Below are 23,665 nucleotides of genomic sequence, written 5' to 3'. Positions count from 1 at the left end.
GATATCTCTATATTGGGCTGTACCCAGCTAATACGTACTGCTGGTGGTGTGGCTGTTAGTGTACTGCGGTCTGTAGTATAGAAGAAATCATTGAAGAAATCATTTTTAAAGAAGGGTAAATCTGTTGCTGCTCTCTTTTTTGTGAAGAAGTGTATGTGCTTTCTCTCTTTTGCTAATACTGATAAGGATGATGTTGAGGATAAAGATAATGACGATGATAAAGATGACAAAGTTGATACTGTGTTGTCCAGTATACTGACTTCTTTGTTCTGTTGTAGGTCTTATATATATTTTCTAAAAATATATTTCCTGTCTTACTAGTGATGCTTGTGGTTATTAGGCTGTGATCCTAATCTAGAGTACTCTGGTCCTGATAATGAACCCTGCCCTTGGTATAAGGGGTTAAAAAAGTCTACGGCTAAGTACTATCTAGTGAGTTTTTCTTTTGTCTGTGTATTTCTGTAGGTGTTGATGTTTATTAGGTTTCTATAGAGTAGTTTGACTAGGCTGCTGTAATTATAGAATTAATAGTAATCTGTACTGCTAGTTAAGAGGATACTATTAAGGTATTAGATATGGCGATGTATTGTTGGTCTGATTTTTGTTTGGCTAAGTCTTTAACTGGTGTGGGTAGTTCTGCTTTTGCTGTGGTGATATAGGGTGATTTGCCTGTTATTATGATGGTGGATTCTTTAATTATTGTTTAGTAGTCTATGAGTTGATATTCTGTCCTCTTTGATGGTTTTATATTGGGTGTTGCTGTCTTGTATAGGCTGACTATGTTGTTTTATATGCAGTGTAGATTACCTGTTTCTGGTTATAGGGAATCCTTTAGTGATTATGGTGCTAGGTTTAATTCTGAACTTGTGTATCTGTTGGCTAGAGTGTATAAGGTAACTTATACCCTTAATGACTATTTCTATTATTGGGGGTATGTCTGAAAAATTCCTTCTTGTATAGTGATACTGTGGTTTTTAAGCCTAAATTGAAATGTGTTTACTTGTTTTTTGGGATTTTTTATAAATATCCTAATGTTTTAATATGGTGCTCTATGGAGCTTATATTTAGATATCTCTAGGTGGTTTAGGTTTATTTTGTTTTTTGTCTTTTTTGCGCAGTATATACAGCCTTTAGGCCTTTAATAGAAAGTTTTTTTTATTTTTTTTCCTTTTAGTTCGCTGGTGTAGTTCTAATGTAGTTTATCTTTCAGCTTTTTTTTATAGATAGATGTTAAGGGCTTTGGTTTTTCTGATAGTTTTTTCTAATTCCTAGATAGCTTCTTTAATCGGCTATCCTTTCTATTGGATTATATATTCTGTTTTCCTGTTTCTCTTCTAGTCCTAAACTATTCTTTGAATAGTATACTTAGATTCGCTATCTACTAGTACTGGTCCTGGGGAAGTATGGTTTTTAGTGTTGGTGTAGTGCGGCTCTAGTAGAGAGATATGGAAAACTAGATGGATTCTTCTATATCTTAGAGTAAGGTCAAGTTTGTATGTGTTTAACCTCTATATATCTATTATTCAGAATGGGCTTAGATATCTATTAGCTAGTTTTTTATTATATTGGAGCAAAGCTATATTCTTTGTCTAAAGTATAATTTGTTTTCTAATTTTGAATTCTTAATAGATCTTTCCTTGGTTATAGTATTTTGCTTGTGTTTCTTTAGCTTTTTCTAAGTGTTCCTAAATGTTTGTCTGTTTGGTATAGAGCTTTTTTATCTAGTTTATAGCACGTGGCTTTTAATCCTTTAGACTTAAGGGAGTGTTTTTAGGAATATCTATTCTTAGGTCTTTCTGGAATCTTATAAGGATTTCTATTGGAGATTACTTTGTGATATTATACTGACTGTTGTTATATATATTCTGTGTTAGTGGGATCTACTATGGCTAGTCTATCTGCTTATAGTTTGTGTAGTATTAGAGAAAGTGTTCTATTGTCTGATTCTGGCGCTCTGTCTGTCTATCTGTTTGTGGATAGGCTATTGTTGATAGTTTCTAGGTTATTTTTAGGTAGAAGTATATGGTTTGCTAGAATTTGTTGGTGAATAGTTTATCTTGATTTGAGATGATATACTGTGGGAAGGTAATCTACTGTACTAGATTCTCTAGAAGTAGCTTTGCTAGTTTTTTAGCTGATAATATTTTCTGTGTTGGCAAGTAGATAGTATATTTTAAGAATGGATTAATAATGACTAGTATAGTGTTAACTGTTGCTTCTTGTTATTCTATAGGTAGTAATCCTGTTATAAAGTCTATGGTTACTGTTTTAAATGGTTCTGATGGAATTAGTAATGGTTTGAATAGCCTATACTACTGATACTTATGTACCTTAACCTGTTAGTAGATAGAATAGGTTTGGATGTAGTAGTCTATATTGGCTTTTAATATTGGCCAATAGTATTTCTAATAGATAGCTGCTATAGTATAGGCTTTTCTGAAATAGCCTCTCTGCATATTATTATGGTTATTCTTTATGATTTCTGACTGTAAGGCTTTATTGGGTAGTATATATGTGGTCCTTTTGTATTAGAGAAGATTATATTCTCTGATACTCTATACCGAACTCTTGGCCTGTTTTGTATGGAGTTCTTTCGACTTCTTCTATATAAAGGCGTCCTCTTGTTGGCATGTTTAAAGGAGACTTTTTATGTTAGGTTTTATTTCTGAATAGGCCGTCTTAGTCTTTATAGCTTTGGTTGCTAGGGACCGTGGTATTAAAAGTTCTAGACCCTCTGTATCACTAGTGGTGATATTTTTATCTATAGAGGTATTCCTCTTTTTAGGCCTATGGGCATTTTCTTTATCGATAGTAAAAGATGTTTCCTGAGCCTTCCATACTTGCATCAGCATATTTATAGATAATTTTTAGTTATATAGAGAGATTAGGTTTTATTCTTATTTCTTAAAGTAATCTCTTTGTAGCTTTTTCTATAGGGTTAGGAGTATTGTTATATCTTTTTTAATACTATCTATATAGTCTGGACGATGACTTGGCATATCTGTGAAGTTCTTTAAATCTAGATAGTATTTTATATTAAAATTAAATACTGATAGATATTCTATTTATTAGGCTTAATGCCTGCTGAGTTTTTTAGTAATAGCGAAGTACTGTAGATTACTATAATCTGTTAGGATCCTAATTATATATTGGCTATCTTCTAGATATTGCTGCCAATGCTTGAAAGCTTTTACTATTATTAGAAGTTCTGAATTATATATTTTATAGCGTATTTCTAGTCTTTTGAGCTTCTAGGACCAGAAGGCTATTGGATACTATTAGGAATCCTTAAATAGCTAAGTGATTACTGCTCTTAGAGCTCCATCTGAAGTATCTATTTCTATGTAAATTAGAAGTGCTGGGTTATAATGTCTTAGTATAGGTTTGTACTAGAATATTTGTTTTAAGCTTAAAAAGGATTCTCTGGCTTTTAAGATTATATTAAATTTTTAGATAATGCTGTCTTTTTAGTTATTATGTTTTATTTTTTCTATAGGATCTTTAGTCATCTTGAATAACAGTGCTAATATACGCAAGAACTGATATATAAAATTATAATAGAAATTTATAAATCTTAAGAATGACTAGATTTTTTTAACTATCTGTGGTTTAGGCTATTCTGTGATAGTATGAATCTAGTCTAGATTTATTATTATTTCTTATAGACTTATAATGAATTTAAGATATTTTATGGTATCTACTCTAAAGCTATATTTGTTTTGCTTATAGTATAAGCTATAGCTTTTTAATTAGCTCATAACTTTCTGTATTTAGGCTTTATGTATTTATAGATTAGCTGAATATATAATTATATTATTTAGATATACTACTATACAGGTGTCTAATAGATTTAACATTACCTTATTGATATATATCTAGAATGTGGCTGGTGTATTTGTAAGGCTGAATAGTATTATTTAGTATTTAAAGTGGCTATAATAGGTTCAGAAAGTGGTTTTTTATTTGTCCTTTATTTGGATTCTAATATGATGGTATATATTTTTTAGATCTAGCTTAGTAAAATACTTCGCGCTAGTAAAGCAGTTCAATGTCTTTTAGACTAGAGGAATTAGGTAATAGTTCTTTACTATGATTATATTAAGTCTCTAATAGTCTACGTATAGTTGGAGCTCACCATCTTTTTTTAATATGAAAAGGATAGGGGCTCTTGTTGGATTTTTGGATGGTTTAATCTAATTTTTTTTTTATGCTTTACTTAGGTAGTTCTTTAGGACCTTATGTTCGGTTTCTGTGAGCCTGTATATAGGTTTATAAGGAGAAGCTGTTCCTGGTTCTAAGTTTATAGTATGGTTATGTTCTGTATGTTTGGGCAGTATATTGACAGCTTTCTCTGAGAATACATCTGTATAGTTGGATAGATAATCTGGCAGTTGAAGCTTATTTGTTCTAGATATCTCTGTGTCCGATGGTGTTTCCCAAATACGCGTCCTGTTATCTCCTTATGGGATATGAGCGGTATATAAGCGCAAGCCCAATTCTGATGCGTCTTGGGGGTTTATCCAGTATACTGTGTATCCGGCTACCAGGCTTTTATATGCTTTATAGGGAGATATAGTCTCTATTTTTTCAGCCAACATATGGTCCTGGTATCTAAACCGCCCTGCGATCTAATCTATGTTGGGATTTGTTTTTTTTAACTAGGGCATATTGAGGATTATGTCATATCTATCGATATCCATTGTATAAAGGGGGTGCCTGCTCATTTAGGTTAGTCTTTTAGAGTCTGTGACTCTTATATCTGTGTGGCGTTGCCTATATATTTAGATAACTTGTCTGTTAATGGCTTTTACTAGCCTAGGGACTTTTTTAGTAGTTTTGGTGAATTTTTTAACGAGTTCCTGGCTTATGAAATTGCCCTAGGTATTATTATTAATAAGGGTCTGCACCTTCGCGGTTCCTAGTAGCTTGAAAAGTTTTGTTTCTATTATTAATAGTTACTTTTTCTTTATATCCTTTTTATAGACTATCTCTAGCGCAGCTGCTACATGCAAGCACTGAGGTCCTAGTTTTTTAATGATTTGGATGCTTTTTGTACTTTATTAAATTCTTTTTTGTAGTATTTCTTTTCTTAGTGTTCTACTTTGCTATAATAGTTGTAGGTGGACCTAGTCTGATCCCTTTTAGGTTTTCTATGTTCTTTTTCTTTTGGGTTTCTGTTACTGCTTTTATCCGTAGTGGCTTTGTTTCTTTAGGGGAACTGGTTATCTTTTCTATGTTTATCTATGGGGGGTCTTGCTTCAGCACGGTGATGGTTTGGGGCTGCCTGGTATTTATTATCGCTATTACCGTGATTATCCTGCTGTTAAGAATTTCTTATTTTTTGATATTTAGGTATAGCATCTTCCAGCTTCTGTAGGAATTGTATGATATCCTTGTATGTTTAGGGTTTCTCTGGATACTTCTATGACTCATCTTGGATAGACTGCAGGATCTTTACTATGAGAAGCTTTATATACTGTTCCTCACTATACTGTATATCTATCTGGTCTTTGAGGGTTTATAGGTAGTGGATAAATTTCTATACTAATTAATCCTCCAACTGTTTAATATTATTATGATCTTGTGTGGTAGTAATGCGAAGGAGCTTAGGATCATAAAATAGTCACTGTAGGTATGCTTTAAAGTCTTTTTAAGTAATAGGTTCTAGTTCCTTCTTCTTTTGGTACATATTGAAGTTAAGAAATTGCTTAGAGCTTAGGTTGTTTGAAGCTTTGCTAATTTTATAATATAGATATTAGCTATACCACTCTGGATAACTACTGAACTATGATTCTACACGTTCTATAAATATTTTGAGTTTGGTTAGGGATTTCCTACTATAGGGGTCTTTTATTTTGAATCTTGAGGGGTGTTTCTTTGTAGGAATTATATTAGTTTGGGGTCTTTTTTCTCTATGAGCGCTGCTGTTGGGGGTTCTGGTGTCTTGATTCTTGTATACTGGTGCGCCACGTAGCTGCGCTTGGGTTTATAGGATCTGCTGTTTTAGGTTCGTGATATGGAGCTTTTAGTCTAGCTGGGTTTTCATGGCTTTGAGTTTTTCTATTGACATGTCCTCTAGTTCCTGTTCTAAGAGTGGCTGCATCATCTCTAGGTCTAGGTTTTTACTGGTGGGGTGATTCTCTTTCAATTCTACTGCTAGTTCTTTTCTATTACTATGTCTATCTAGTGTTTCTGACATGCTGGGTTGGATTTCTGTTGTTGGTACGGAACGTTTGGTGGTATTAATGGGAATAGGGGTGCTTCTGGTAGTAACTATAATTCTGATATTTGCTAGCCCTCTTCCTGAAGGTAAAGAGTAATCAGAATGTGAGGATATTATATAGAGAGTAGGTAAGAGTTGGATTTGATAGTAAAGCTATGGTTCGCTAGGTAGTCAAACTGATTGCTGACCTTCGGCAATCCCTGTGCGAAGGTTAGTATATATATGCCGCTTCATTAGTGGCTTGGCAACCCTCTGTGAGGCTAGTGTAGCGAGGTGCGGCATCTGGTGCGTCCTGAAGGTCTCACGGCCTCACATCTGCTTCTCTCTTGCAGAGGATATCTTAAAAAGATTCTCTGGTAATAAAATCAATAACAATAATTATTGCCACTGTAAAAAAATGATTACTGCCTATCTTAGTAGACAGACTAACTATCTTATTTTCTATAACCAAGCCTCTTGGTAGATATTATAGATCTGATGCTTTAGCTTCTCTTATTAAGATGTACCAGATCTCTATTTATTTTCTAATTTTATTAGATAGGATTTCTTTATCATTATTTCTAACCAGTAGTGGCACTTTTTTCTTAGGATTAATAGCCGCGTGACCTGTTAATAGCTTCAGCTCTAAGCTAATCTTTTCTTAATTTAGTAAGGAGCTTAAGCTAGTAATCTAAAGATATCTTTTTTTTTTCTTTTCTAATTTTTTCAGGATTAAACTGATGTCTTTAATCCTGCTATTAGATAACTGGTGAATCCTCACTGTACTTAACATATAGATTATATAAAATCCTCCTATATTAGGCTCTAGTAATGTAGTAGAAGATGTGAATGTTCTAGTAAAAGGACTAGCACAAGATGTAGCAGGATGTATATTGAACCATTGTTTTCTTTATATAGATAGAGTATATATAAATAGATCAATAAAATACTTTTAAATAATAACTAAATTGATTTTTCTCTATACTAGCCGTGCTAGGTGTCTATTTACTGTCTCTTTTTCTATTTATCTGCTTAATGTTCAGATATAAATATATTTCCTTCGGCCACCGGGGAAACCACCCTCCCGAAGGTGCCAATGCAGTGGGTTTCCCCCACTGCACTAGTTATATAAAAAATATTCTTTTATATATATCAGTCTATTCTTTTTATAATTCTATATAAAATTATTCTTATCTTAGTACTACTCTTAGCTTTTTTTTCTTAATAATATCTTAGACTGTTACTGCTAGTTCTTAAGACTTAAATTAAAACTATTATATTATCTTTTTTTCTAAGTTATATTTATCCTTAAATATACTATTATTTTTTTTATTTAATATAAATCTGTCTTTATTGTTTTTAACTATTTTTAAAAATATTTCAGTAGTTTTAATTTTTTTAAATAGTTATTATAATATTTCTTTATATAATAAAAGTGTTTTTAAAATTTTTAATTAGATATTATTTTATATCAATATTATAATCTAACTATTTTATTTAGTAATAAAGCTTTTTCTAATATATTTAGATATTTAATATTTTTTTAATAATCTATTTATTCTATTTATTTATCTTAATAAGCTTTATTAACTTTTCTAATTATCTTAATAATAGTTTTATAATTATTATTTATTTTAGTTTCTTTAATAAGAATATAGAATATATATTAATCTTATTTAATAATTCTAATTTAAAAAAATTATTATTTGTTTTTTAATTTAATATAGACTATTTATTTAGATATCTAGCTTTCTACTAGACTATTTTATTTTCTAGTGTTTTACAGTAATTATAATATAATTATCTATATTAAAATTAAATAATTAATATTTTCTATTAACTTTTAACTATTATTGCTCCAGGGATCAAGGCCCTGTCCTATGCCGATGACATAGGCCTGGTAGCCCAGGGAAGCTCGGTCTCTGAGATCTGCAGGCAGCTAGAAGCAGCGGCAAAAGCTGCTATTGAGTGGGGACTGGCAGATAGCGTCAAATTCGACCTTAAAAAGACAGAGGCCATCCTATTCTCTAGGGCCACCAGCAGGGAACATAAAAATCAGGTCCAGGAAGCTAGGGTGCAGGTGGGAGACGCTTTAGTGGCATTCTCCCCAATAGCTATCCGGTGGTTAGGGGTCTTACTAGATCTAAAGCTTATTCTCAAAGCCCACTATAAGTACTGCCTGCAAAAAGATTAAAATACTGAAAGACGAGTACAGGCACTGTGTAAAGCCCAGGGGCTCCCTCCAGGCCTGGTATAGCGAATCTAAAAGGTTACCGCACAGTTAGTGACACTTTATAGAGCTAAGCTTTAGTAATATAGGCAAAAGAACTGCCTAGAAGGACTATAAAGCCTAATTAATAACTAGACCCAGGCAGTTACAGGCATATTAAAGTCTACCCTGTTAGGACCACTTATAAAAAAGGCAGCCCTGGAACCAGTAAAGACCCTATTAGATAGTAAACAGCAGCAGTATACCCTAAGACTTCTAGGACTTCCCTAGAGGTATCTAGTAGCAGAAATACTCCCTATAACACTTAGAGAGGGAGACGTCTATGTACAGCCTAGAGAATAGCTGCTAGAAGACTAAGCTTGGGTAATACTAACCTGCTAAGATCTCTGGAAGCTAGGCATGGGCCTGGCCTGTAGGCTATAAAAGGTCTTGACCACCGACCTCTTCTAAAGTTTTAAACATATAATAGAGCTTAGTAATAGATCTATATTACTAGATTTTAGAATAGACTTTTCTGAAACTACTATACAATTAGCTTTAGACTCCTTAAGTAGGATAGGGAATACCGACCTTTATTTAGACAGTTCCAGATTAGATAATCAGCATATAGGCGCTATAGTAGCTTATAAGCTACTTATTGGCCTCTAGAGGTCGCGTTTAGCTTTTCTAAGCGTAGACTTTAAAGTTTTTGATACAGAACTAATAGGGGTAGTTGAAGCTCTAGAATAGACACTGGTAAAGAATCTTATAGAACTAATTAGAGTGTTTTTAGACGCCCAAGCCGCTATAAGCAGGCTCTAGTATACCCAGCCTAGCCCAGGGTAAGTCCTAGTGCTGTGGGTATATAACCTAGCCAGGGAACTACAGGCCACTGACCGCAGAATTACTATATACTGGGTACTAGGCCATAAAGAGGTCTTAGGCAATGAGAAGACCGATAAGGCCGCTAAGAAAGCTGCAGGGAGGCTCTATACAGGCAAGTACTCAGGCATCTTACTGGCCTATGCCTGGCAGGTATACACTGAGACTTATAGCACTATCAAGGCTAACTGGCTCACTGCAAAACTTGCAAGACGCACCCAATAGATAGACTAGGCCTACCAACCCCCCCAGGGATAGAAGCTTGACCCAATAGTGGCAAGTATCCCCAAGCACCTAACGCGGTGGTATTATCAATTCAAGACCAGCCACACCCCAATTGGGGCCTATCTGCACCAAATCAAGACCCGAGACTCCCCTAATTACTTAGGGTACTCTAGGGGGACTAAGACAGTAAGACATCTTCTTATAAACTGTCGACAGTGGTGCCATCAATGGGAAAAACTATATGCCGGCTTGGCCGAAGCGGGGATAAAGGCCCTGCAGGATAGCGAGCAGTGTCCCGAAGCATATCTATTCTAGAACCTAAAGGCCACTACAGCGCTGCTAGCGTTTATAGGGGCTATTAGGGAGCGAGAGGATAACTAATAGGCCTGGGAGCAGGCCTATAAGACTGATAATTGGGGCATTAAGGCCCTGGATGAGGGAGAGCGAGAGGGGGAAGGATAGCGGGCAGGGGCGGCCCGCTATTGTAGGCAACGCCCAAACGTTAGTGGCTATAAGGAGGGGGTAGTGGTTGCCACCTACTATAAGCCCCCGAATCGTCCTGCGCATATAAGCGGTATGGGGTGAGGAAAGTGCAAGATACCTTGAAAGCCTGGATCTAATGGGGGTAGAGGCACCGGCTTATGGGGGGCAACCCCTATAAGCAGGCCTAATCCACACGAATCGCTGTCTGTCATAGCCTAGGGCTCGGTATAGACGTTAAATTTGATTAAATAATAATAATAATAATAACTATTATTGCTTTTAATTTTTCTAAAAATTAATTTTTATTATTTTCTAAACATTATATATTTAATCTAGCTATAATTTAGTATCTTTTTTATTTAAAATTAATTTTTTTAATAATTTAGATAATTTTTAATTAAATAAGATATATAATTAATATTTTTTTTTAACTATAAATAGTAATAATCTAATTAATTTTTAAGATAAAATTATTACTATATAATCTATTATTAGTAATTAGTTTAATCAGTTATTCTATATATAGTTTATAAATATTTTTAATTTTTATAATAAATAATAGTTAGTAATCTTTATCTATTTATTAATTTAAAAGTAATAAATAGTTAATAACTTTAGCTTAATTCTAAAATAGTAGTATACTTCTAATTAGAATTTTAATATAAATTAACTATCTCTGTTTGATATAATAAAGTTAAGAGATTCTATCTAATAAAATATATTTTTTAACTATAATTAGGCTATGTGACGGTCCTGACCCAGGTCTCGGGAACCAGCAGTGGCGGCCTGAGGCACCACCAAGGAAAGAGAACCGAGAGCGGTACTGAGATAAGAATAACCTCATGTGGAATCATAAAAAGAATAGACTGACGCACACAAAGGAATATTTTTTATATAACTAGCGGGAGAGGTTCTTTCTCTTCCTCTTTCCCTTCTCATGTTTGGTTTTCTCGTTGCAGAGTACTCTTAGAGGATAAGAATCGACTTGTTGTCACATAAGCTATTTCTTATACAATTTACTAAAAATTTTGCTATTAGTAATTTATAATAAGCGAGTGTGTATTTATTAATATTATGCGTGGACATAAGTAAGATTTATGAAATATGAATTTTGTCGTTAACATACCTATAGGCTGCTGTAAAAGGGAATAGTTTTGTCTTAGTGGCGGTCGGCTGTCAGCCTTGCCAGGTTGACGCGCATTGACCGGGGCGCCGCATCACTCAACTTCAACCTTGCAGACGATCGCTTTCTGCCACAGCCTCTCGACAAGTCTGACTGCATGGCACTTTTTTTCTAGGATTATTAACGTATGTCCGATTTGAAAAGTGATCTACCAGACAGAGCATATCAGGCCGCTGGCTTCAGCCCCCGCACTACCGGAACACAATGTCCGGCTTAGAGAAAAGCGAGATAGGACGACTATCATGGATCCATTCCGTCAACAAATATAGAGTTGGCAGTGGTGGGCTGCAAGAGACTACCACTTAGAAAATAAAGTATCTCATATTCTCAGCCATGTGACTACTAGGAAAATCTAGTTCGTCTCCCTTTTTTAAGCAGGTTACTTGGGGTAATTTATGTTATTAATGGTCTTGGTGTCACGTATCTTCCGTGGTCCATGGTGTACTTTAAATGGGATACAAGAACAAATCAACGTATTAACGTTCTCTGTCAGCCTTAACACTTCTTGGTATAGTCTTAAAGGTACGGCTTAGACTCCGTATGAGAGAGAAAGACGCCTGCATAACCACCGTCAACAGTAGCCCTATTCACGAGAGCCAAGACCGATTTGGCACTGTCTTCTGGTTTCATAGGTCCTTGGAAGGTGGGTGAATATTGCTGAAACTTCCCAAACATAGCCATAGCCAACTGTCCCTCCTCCTCCGTTTCTATCGAAACGTTAGCAAAAAGCATTCCATTTCAGTTGTCAAGACGACGACATACCAATATTAAGACTGCCAGTATCTACAGCACCGGGGCATATAGCCATGCAGAGGATGCCTTTCTCACGATACAAGGCGCTGAACTTGGCCATGGCCATATTAAGGGCTGCCTTGCTCATTGCATAGGATGCGGCTTGGTGGATATCGGCTTTGAGTGTCATCTCAGGGTCCGAAATGCCCGTGGAGATGGCAATCACTTTCTTCGCCCGACCTTTCAAAATCAGGGGCATGAAAGCATTGAAAAGATGGACGGCGCCGATGGTATTGACGCGGAAGTGGTCAATCGCATCTTGTTCAAGGGCTTTTGGATCGCGGCTCCTGTGGAGAAATTAATCCCGAATCAATTATCCCAGGGACCTTGGTCACTCCGCCTAGAACTTACAGAGTATCAAAGCCAACCAGCGCAGTCTTAGACTGAAGCGCGGCATTGGCTATGACATAATCAAGGGCGCCATTGGCTTTCTCCGAAACATACTGAACTGCTTTCTATGAAATTTTTAGGTTGGTTTCGACTTCGGCTTTAATATATTACTCATTAGCTTACCTCCAATGCCATTGGGTCCGTGGTGTCGGCCTGGATGATGTGAATATTTTTCCGGCCGATTTCAGCGGCAACCTTGGACTCGACGGCTGCTTTGTCGCGGACGAGGCCGAAGACGGTGTTGGCCGGGTCTTCAGAGAGCTGGCGGACGAACTCGAACTAGACGATGAAGTATTTGCATTAGTTACACGAGTCTTGTGCATGAAGAAGGGATGAGAGCGTACGCCAAGGCCACGGGAGACTCCGGTAATCACCCAGGAAGACATTGTTGATGGTTTATAAATTTTATAAAGACTGAGATGGGATCGTAGGATGATTCTGAGAGTTAATGAACCCAAAAGAGCGGAAATAGTGCATGTATTTATACATCGACCTTGAGCATTGTTTGCTCGCTTTTGCTGATTTCAAATTCGTCATGATGTCACATAGGGGTAGGCAATTTAAAGTGGACCATCGCTTTAGACATAGCCAGAGTTTAGTCCAGAACATTAAATGAACACACTACAGTATTATAAATCACAAGTTATACATAGATTAGCTTCAATGATCAAATAGCAGTTCCACCTGTATTATCAATCCGCGTGTTTGCTAGTTTTTCTCCGCTTGCTTGAACTTTATTATAACCTCCCATTAAGCTGACCCACACTGCTCTGCGGGTGGGTCACTGAGCAAGTTTGTTTTATTTGTATCCTAGTTTGTGCTGTTTATATTGATAACTAAGGGCTAATCAACGTCGATCTGGGTGGTCAGGTTTTGTTTGCATTATAGTTTGTGCTGTTTACATCGATGATTAAAGACCAATTAACGCCCCAAGGTCCAAGCGGGTTGCTGCATAGTCCTAGTTTGTGTTGATTACTAGGGACTGGTAAACGCCGATGAAATCATAAGAGAATTCGATATCTAGCTTACCAAGCGTTCGGTTTTCTCGGTGCCGAACTGAATAATTCATGTCCTGATGCTCCCGCCATTGAAGTACACCCGCCTCCAAATGTCAGTTCTCTCTATGAGTCCTCCGCACCGGCATAAATTTAATGTTGATTCTGGCCCCCCTGAGCCCCTTGACAAATACCGCATTTAGCTGCCCTCTCTTTGGCCTAGCCCAGGCAAGGGCGATTTCTAATCTTTATCTCCAGCCCCTGGTTCCTGTATCGGCCAGCGCGAGATCCTTATATTCCCCGGCCTGCTTCTCCAGCGCGGCGATGAGCCGTAAAGCTGGCACGGCCACATTTCGCATTACGCCAGAGAAAGGTTCGCATGACGAGCCCTGCCCGCGTTGACGGTCGACGCGCGCACCGACGCAGAGGTGATACTGGACGCGTTAGCGCTTGCTCATGCACTGGTGAAACAGAGGCAAGTTATGGCAAACTATTAATACTGCTTTATAATTTTTATTAATATTAATTTTTAAAGTTTATTATTATAAAACTATTATAAATAGATTAATTTTTTTAATTTATTTATAGATATTTAATCTAAGCTTAATATTAATAATAATTTTTAAATAGTATAGTAATAATATTAAAAAATTATTTTAAAAAATATTAAATAATATTATTAATTTATAAATTATTATTATATATTGCAGTGGGGGAAACCCACTGCATTGGCACCTTCGGGAGGGTGGTTTCCCTGGTGGCCAAAGTGTCATAAGAATCGATAACGCTCAACCAATAGATGTGACAGCGGACGCTAGTTACATAAACAAAGATTATTGGATATTTTTATAGGGTAGAATCTCTGATTATACCCGTAAAGAAGGAAATATCTACACTTATATTCTATAGAGAATAATTTATTAGATAGTGTCATAAGAATCGTGAACGCTCAGCCAATCGATAAGTAGCGAACGCTACTTACATAAGCAAGCTACCTAAAACTCCTATAGAGTAGACTTACTAATTATAAGAACAAAGACAGAAATGACTATATAAAAACTTATGTGATCTAGATAATATAGATATACTGATTTAGTAAAGATATACTAAATAGATATACACCTTAAATAATATAACTATACTATTTCTATACAAATATATTTAGTATAGAACTATCTATCCTATACAAGTACACTTAGTATAGATATACCTTAACAATATATATATACTATATCAATAAAAGTATACTATAGTATATAACTATATAGAAAGTATAATTAAATATAGTTAGACTATATTTAGATATATTGATAATATAGTTAATAAAGTATTAACTATACTTATTATATTTAGAATTAACTATATAAAAATACTTATTTATTATTATGTATCTAGCTTATTATATTTTATTTTTTTAAATAAATAGTATATTATTATTACTTTTTAATATATTTTATAGTCTATTATTATGATAGTACTCTATTTATCTTAGGATTACCTTACATAATCTTCTTATCTTGCCTTCTGTTAGCAGAATACCCACCCCGATTCACATCTTGGTGACGAGTTGTTGAACCGATTGACAATTACCTAATAGAACTTATATATTTCATATATTTATACAGTAATTCTTAGCCTATTAGTAAATATATAGACTAACTAGAAATAAACTTTCTTGTCTTTATCAACTTAATCTCTATCACCCTACAAAGCAGGCATATTAAGATAAAAAAAGCTAATATCAGAGGCCCAATAGAAAATATAACTATGATTATTATTAATATTAACAGCATTATCTATAGTATTCTACTGGTCTTATCAATTTTAGTTTCCTAACTCATTAATATAGATATTCAATTAACTAAGAGTCTGGTTTTATTACTATAATTATTAAGCTAGCCCATCATTCTACTACCAGACTTAGTTCTAGAGATCAACAAGCATACACATCATCATAGTTACTAGATCAGCGGCCACATTACCACTAGCAGCAGCCATGATAACATTCATCTGATCTTTATTAGGCTGAGCAACAAGTTAAAAAATAGATTACCAGATAAATCAAATAATTTTAAAATTAGAAAATCACTGGACAAATAGTATAAATAGTTAATCAGAAAAAGAATAGTTAAAAAAGATAATAAAAGAGATAGAAGAAAATAAAGAAATCATAATTATTAATAGCAGCAGATCCAATAGATTACCATATATCAATATTAAAAAGATACTAGACAGTATCTAGTTTAGCTATCCAAACAATTCCATCATATCTTCTATCTATACTCTTACACGTATTCTTTTCCATACTGCTTTATTCAAAGCTAGACGATCAATCAGCCAGTCTATTAGATAAAATAAAGTTTTTAACAACAATTCAATAGCTATACCTAGCCTTTACATTATCAGTCTAATATTCTCTTTAATTTCTTAGCTAAAAGCTCTACCACTTACAGCTGTGTCAAGCTAATCATAAAACTCACAAACATAGTTAATAACATCTAATATCTCATCATCAAAATCACATAAAAAAGAATAAAATAGGTAATTCACTTATAATACTATTAACTAGAATACCTATATAATACCAATACTTATAAACAACAAATCATACTGAGATTCTATAAACAGATTATATTATAGCTAGTCGCGGTGAGTACAAAAAAAATAATAATACTAAAAATAAAGCATATTCTCCAATATAATTCAATTTTTTTATAATCTAAGGATAAGCCAGGGCTCTCTTTCTAGAAACACAGAATCCTAGTTATAACCAGGACATACTACTAATTATTATAGTATAACCATAGATAAATAAAAGATAATCCATTTAAGTATGCTAGATATAATAATGATATAGAAGACCAGTGGGTTAACCACGTGACTAGTCACATGACCCATGATACGTGTGAACACACAACAGTCACATTAGAACTCTATTTATTTTCTAATTCTATTAAATAGAACTTCTTTATTATTACTTTTAACTAGTAGTAATACTTTTTTTTTAAAATTAATAGTTATATAATCTATTAATAATTTTAGCTTTGAGCTAATTTTTTCCTAATTTAATAAAAAGCTTAGACTAATAATTTAAAAATATTTTTTATTTTTTATTTTTTATTTTTTATTTTTTAGTTTTTTAAGATTAAACTAATATTTTTAATTTTATTATTAGATAATTAGTAAATCTTTATTATATTTAATATATAGATTATATAAAATATTTTATATTAGGCTCTAATAATATAATAAAAAATATAAATATTTTAATAAAAAGACTGATATAAAATATAACAAGATATATATTAAATTATTATTTTTTATATATAGATAAGATATATAAAAAATAGATTAATAAAATACTTTTAAATAATAACTAAATTAATTTTTTTTTATATTAATTATACTAGGTATTTATTTACTGTTTATTCTATTATTTATCTACTTAATACTTGTATATAAATATATCTCTTTTGTGTCAATCGGTTCAACAACTCGTCACCAAGATGTGAATTGGGGTGGGTATTCTGCTAACAGAAGGTAAGATAAGATTGTTGTGTAAGGCAATCCTAAGATAAGTAGAGTACTATCGCAATAATAAGCTATATTATTATTATTATTTAATCAAATTTAACGTCTATACCGAGCCCTAGGCTATGACAGACAGCGATTCGTGTGGATTAGGCCTGCTTATAGAGGTTGCCCCCCATAAGCCGGTGCCTCTACCCCCATTGAATCCAGGCTTTCAAGGTATCTTGTACTTTCCTTACCCCATGCCGCTTATATGCGCAGGACAATTTGGGGGCTTATAGTAGGTAACAACCACTACCCCCTCCTTATGGCCACTAACGTTTAGGCGTTGCCTACAATAGCGGGCTGCCCCTGCCCGCTATCCTTCCCCCTCTCGCTCCCCCTCATCCAGGGCCTCAATGCCCATAATAAGCTATAAAGTATATTGAAAAGTAATAGTAATATACTATTTATTTAAAAAAATAAAATATAATCTATTAAATATATAATAATAAATAAATATTTTTATATAGTTTTTATATTATAGCATTTATTATAATATTTTATATTATCTATTCTAATATATTATATTACTTAATACAATATATTATAGTGCCTAATACTACTATTATATAATTTATTCTATAAAGAGTGTTTTTCTATATAAAAGACTCTTCTATAAGAAGACTTTTTCCTTATAGAGATTCTTTTTATATAAGATCTTCTTTTGTACAAAGCCTTTTTTTATATAGAAAGACTTTCTATATAACATAGACTTCTATCTGTCAATCGGTTCAACAACTCGTCACCAAGATGTAAATCAGGGTGGGTATTCTGCTAACAGAAGGCAAGATGAGAAAGTTGTGTAAAGTAATTCTAGGATAAATAGAGTACTATCGCAATAATAGACTGTAAAGTATATTAAAAAGTAATAGTAATATACTATTTACTTAAAAGAATAAAATATAATAAACTAGATATATAATAATAAATAAGTATCTTTATATAGTTAATCCTAAATATAATAAGTATAGTTAATATTTTATTAATTATATTGTTGATATATCCAAATATAGTCTAGTTATATTTAGCTATACTCTCTATATAGTTATATGCTATAGTATACTTTCACTAATATAGTATATATATATTATTAGGATATATCTACACCAAGTGTACTTATATAGAATAAATAATTCTATACTAAGTATATTTACATAGAAATAGTATAATTATATTATTTAGAGTGTATATCTACTTAGTATATCTTTACTAAATTAGTATATCTATACTGTCCAGATTATATAAGTTTCTATATAGTTATTTCTGTCTTTATTCCTACAATTAGCAAGTCTACTCCATAGAAGTTTCAGGTAGCTTGCTTATGTAAGTAGCGTCCGCTACTTATCGATTGGCTGAGCGTTCACGATTCTTATGACAGTAATAGATATGTGTTTCTGTAATAAAGCTGTCTTTTGGTAGAATAATAAAGTCTTGGATGTTATATAATATGGCCTAATTTGGTTAGAGAATATTAAAAAATAGTATAATATTCTAACTAGCTACTTTTGGATTTTATCTGGTGAAGCCTGGAATAAGCTACTCTCGCTTTAATTTATAATCTGTGATATTCTTAATAAAAAGAATGTTATAGTATATGTGTTAGCTGTGATTACTAGATATTATAAGTATGGTAAGACTACTAAATATCTAATTATATTATGTGCCTAATAATAAATTGATTTGTCTATATATATAATAATTGATAAGCTAGCTAGGGATATTAGTATTAGTGATTTTATGGTAATTGTTGTCTATAAATAATCTAATTATTATAATGAGGCTAGTTTCTACTAATAAGGCTTTGGTAACTCTACTAATTATCCCTAGATTAATTGGATTAATTTTATTTATCTATGGGGGAACTTTATTTTCTGTGGAGGATTCCGTCTGTGATTATAGCGTTCGAACTTCTAATTAAACTTTGCTGACTGGTAATGGTTGAATTAGCAATCTTTTAGTAGGCAAAATTAATCTAATATATCTGGCCTTCTCTGCTAAATTAAGAGTAATTGTTGGCTTTTTTAGATTGATAATAAGCCTTTCAATGCATCTTAATAGCAAGGTATATGGTAGTAATGGAACCGGTAGGTACTCTTATTGTGAGACTTTGCTCGATGACTTATAGTATTCTTTTTGGAAATAACTAGTTTATTAGGATCTACTATATCTAATTTATTTATTTATTTATTTAATCAAATTTAACGTCTATACCGAGCCCTAGGCTATGACAGACAGCGATTCGTGTGGATTAGGCCTGCTTATAGGGATTGCCCCCCATAAGCCGGTGTCTCTATCTCTATTAGATCCAGGCTTTCAAGGTATCTTATATTTTTCTTATTCTATACCACTTATATATACAGAATGATTTAGGGGCTTATAGTAAATAGTAATTATTACCTCCTTTTTATAGCCATTAATATTTAGATGTTATCTATAATAGTAGGCTATCTCTATCTACTATTCTTTCCTCTTTTACTCTCCCTTATCCAGGGCCTCAATGCCCTAATTATCAGTTTTATAGGCTTATTCCTAGGCTTATTAGTTATCCTCTCACTCTTTAATAGTCTCTATAAACGTCAGCAGCGCTATAGTGGCCTTTAGATCCTAGAATAAACATACTTTAAGACACTATTCCTTATCCTATAAGGCCTCTACCTTCGCTTTAGCTAAGCCGGTATATAGTTTTTCCCACTAATAGCATTACTACCAGTAATTTATAAAAAAATATCTTATTATTTTAGTCTCTCTAGAGCACCTTAAGCAGTTAAGGGAGTCTTAGGCCTTAATTTGGTGTAAATAGGCCTTAATTGGTGTGTAGCCAGTCTTAAACTAATAATATCGCCGCGCTAAGTATTTAAAGGTGTTTATTAATATTAGATTAAGCTTCCATCCCTAGAGAGGATAATAGGCCTAGCTTGCCTACTAAACACACTTTACAAGCTTTATAGTAAGCTAATTAGCCCTAACAGCTCTATAAGCTTTAGTATAGGCCCATTAAGCATATACTAGTAAAATATCTAAATATTTACTTGTTTAAGGCTTCTCTATAGCTTTCTTAATAGTTTTATCAGCTTCTTTATTATCTAGGACCTCCTTATAGCCTGATACCCAGTATATAATAATTTTGTAGCTAGTGACCTACAGTTCCTTAGCTAGATTATATACCCACAGCACCAGGGCTTAGCCAGGGCCTAGCTAGATATACTAAAGCCTACTTATAGTAGCTTAAGTATTAAAAAATATCTTAATTAGCTTTTTAAAATTCTCTATTAATATCTACTCTAAGGCTTCAATTACTCTTATTAATTCTATATTAAAAACTTTAAAGTCTATATCTAAAGAAGCTAAACGCGACCTTTAAAAACTAATAAATAATTTATAAGCTATTACAACACCTATACACTAATTATCTAACCTAGAACTATCTAAGTAAAGATCAGTGTTTTCTATTTTACTTAAAAAGTCTAAAGCTAATTACATAACAGTTTCAGAAGAATTTATCTTAAAATCTAATAATATAGATCTATTATTAGGCTTTATTATATATTTAAAGCTTTAAAAAGAATTAATAATTAAGATTTTTTATAGCTTATAAATTAGACCTATACCTAGCTTTTAAAAATCTTAATAAATTAATATTATCTAAGCTTAGTTTTCTAATAACTATTTTCTAAACTATATATAGATATCTTCCTTTCTAAATATTATAAAGAATATTTCTACTGCTAGATACCTCTAGAGAAGTCTTAAACGTCTTAGAATATATTACTATTATTTATTATCTAATAAGGCTTTTGCTAGTTCTAAAGCTATCTTTTTTATAAATAGTTTTAATAGAATAGACTTTAGTATATCTATAACTACCTAGACTTAATTATTAATTAGGCTTTACAGTCTTTCTAGACAGTTTTTTTATCTATACTATTAAAGCTTAGCTCTATAAAGTACTATTAACTGCATAATAGCCTTTTAAATTTATTATACTAGATCTAGAAAGAGTTCTTAGGCTTTATATAATACCTATATTTATCTTTTAGTATTTTAATCTTTTTATAGATAGTATTTATAGTAGACTTTAAAAATAAGCTTTAGATTTAGTAAAACCTTTAATTACTAAATAGCTATTAAAAAGAATATTATTAAAGTATCTTCTATCTGTATTCTAGTTTTCTAGATCTAATTTTTATATTCTCTACTGATAGCTCTAAAGAATAAAATAGCCTTTATTTTTTTAAGATTGAATTTAATACTATTTATCAATTTTTACTTAATAACAGCTTTTACTGCTGCTTCTAGCTATTTATAGATCTTAGAGACTAAGTTTTTCTAAACTACTAGATCTATATTATTAGTATAAGATAAAGTCTTAATCTTTAGTATCTATTATTCTATAGCCTGAAACATATTTTAGATATAGATAAAAAAGAGGATTAAAGAGACTGATAAGCTTTAAAATAGCTTTAAGTTAATAAGCTATTTAAAAACTTTATAACTATTAATTACAAGGCTAATCTTTCTATTTATAAGGAAAGATAAAGTCTATCTTATAAAATTATTATCTAGGCCTATAGTTTCTATAGCCTTATTAAGCTTATAGAGATTAATATAGTTAAAGATTTTTATAATATTAATAAAAATAATACTTATAAGAAGTTTTTAAGTCTATCTCTTATATACTATTTATATAAAGTAGACTACTGTATTAATAGCCTCACAGCTCTATCTATATCTTATTTATTTAGAGTATAAAGCCTTTTAAATCTTATATTAGTCCACTATAAAACCTATAATTAGCTTCTCAATAATTTTATTTAAGTAGCTAAATAAGTTTATTACTTTTTAAATCTTTATTTAAGTATAATTAGGCTTCTTTAACTTTTAAAGTAGAATATCTTTAACAGTCTTCCAGGCCTTTAAATATATCTTAAGCTAAAAATACTGCCTAGCTATCTTTATAATTTAAGGTAAATCTAGTATTTAGAGTAGCTAGTATATTTTAAAATTAAGCCTATTAGCTTCTAGAGCTTTTTTGATATTCTAGCTAAATAGAGTTTAATATATCTATTTTAATATTATAAATATATAAGCCTATCTACCTAATAGCTCTTTAAAAGAGAAGCTATAGAGGATATTAAAAAATATTATTTTCTTAATTAAAGCTTTTTTATCAGCTATAATAATAATAGAAAAAGCCTCTAGATCTAGACCTTAAAATATTAAGATAATAGGATTAATCTATAGCTTAATATACTGTAAAACTATCTAATATCTATTAGAATCTTCTAGAGAAGGCTTTTCTAAGCTATTTCTAGAGCCTTTAGAAAAAGGATTCTTAGTAGGGTTAGAACTTTTTTTCTACTCTTCCTTCTCTCTAGGATCTTCCTTAGTAAAGAAAATCTTCCAGCAAATTCTTTTAGCTATCTTTATTTTATAATAATAAGTAGTTCTTATAGCTTTAAATTTAGTATTAATATAGATATAGATTTACTACTACTTATAGACTATAATCTATAAGCTCTAGATTTATTATAGCTCTAGCTTTTATCACTACTTAAAGTATATATAAAGCTATACTACTTTAGTATATCTATTAAGTATACTAATTAAAGTATTTTATACTTAATTAGCTTTTCTAGTAAAGTCTTCCTCAGTGCATTAATCACTAAAAAAGAAGTAGTTTACAATCTCTAAAGTCTAAACTGCTATAGCTAGCTTTAGAACTTCCTTATTTATTTATAGAACTTCTATCTGCTATCTAGTAATCTTCCTAGAGATTCCTCTTAAAGAAGACTCTTCTAGAGCTTCTTAAACTAGGATAATAAGCTTATAGTCAGATATTATAGGCTTATCCTTATCCATCTTCCAGGCTTACAGAGGTTCTAAGGTTGATAAAGATAATACTAAATCAATAATTGATATCTCCTCAGTCTTTTTATAGCGTATAGCCTTCTTTAGTGGGTTATTAATATATAGTGAGTGCCACTCTATAAACTATTCTAAGGGCTTAGTATTAACCTAGCTTTTGGCTAGTAGGTTCTACAAAGGGCTATAGGCGTTGAAATTATCTATTAATAGATATCTACCCATTATAAATAGATCCTAGTCTGCGTTCTTAATAGCCTAGTATTATCTAAAAAAGACCTCTTGCTATTAATAACTAGTCTTAATCTATATATCATAGCAGTTAACTATTCTAGTATATTAAAGAGTATATCTACTAATTATTAATACTTTCTATATATCTAGGATCTATAAATAAGGATAATCTACTAAATTAGTATAGTTTTTAATTCTAACTATCTCTATAAAGTCTTTACAGATAGCCATAAGCATCTATTAATCTCACTTCTCTCTCTCTAGCCAATACAGCAGATAGCCTGGATAGAAGAAGTCATAAACAATATAAAGCTTTTATAAGCATATAATATCTATTTATCACTCTATTTCCACTTTTAAAGTCTTTAAGATTACAGGATAAATATAGCTATAATTATATTAAATAATCAATATTAATAAGGGCTATAGCTCCAGACATTAGTATTAGATATAGAAATAAATATAATAAAGATAATATCCCTAAGACATTTTCTATAGCATTATTAATCTCCCTAAGCAATTCTAACATCAAACCCGCCGGGAAAATCAAAAATCAACCTTTTGAAATTCAATGCCTTTTGACGGTGTCCAGGGCCTCGCTATGGCCCAAGGATCCCCCAATATCGACAACGCCC

The 23,665-nt window shown here is 32.1% G+C and overlaps 1 protein-coding gene across 1 annotated transcript; it reads right to left on the bottom strand.

Annotated features, from left to right (window-relative positions):
* Positions 1 to 11,700: 11,700 nt before the first annotated feature.
* TRUGW13939_06102 (uncharacterized protein) lies at positions 11,701 to 12,752 on the bottom strand (the record flags this gene model as incomplete). The annotated part of the gene is made up of 5 exons (XM_035489259.1): positions 11,701 to 11,891; positions 11,947 to 12,263; positions 12,328 to 12,431; positions 12,490 to 12,645; positions 12,711 to 12,752. 5 exons carry the CDS (start codon positions 12,750 to 12,752, stop codon positions 11,701 to 11,703), a joined length of 810 nt encoding a protein of 269 aa, XP_035345152.1.
* Between the last annotated feature and the right edge of the window lie 10,913 nt (positions 12,753 to 23,665).

The sequence above is a fragment of the Talaromyces rugulosus genome, chromosome III, assembly GCF_013368755.1.
Source record: "Talaromyces rugulosus chromosome III, complete sequence".
In the NCBI taxonomy this organism is placed as follows: domain Eukaryota; kingdom Fungi; phylum Ascomycota; class Eurotiomycetes; order Eurotiales; family Trichocomaceae; genus Talaromyces; species Talaromyces rugulosus.
The sequence above is the reverse complement of the archived record's forward strand: the minus strand, read 5'-3'. Positions and strand labels throughout refer to the sequence as shown.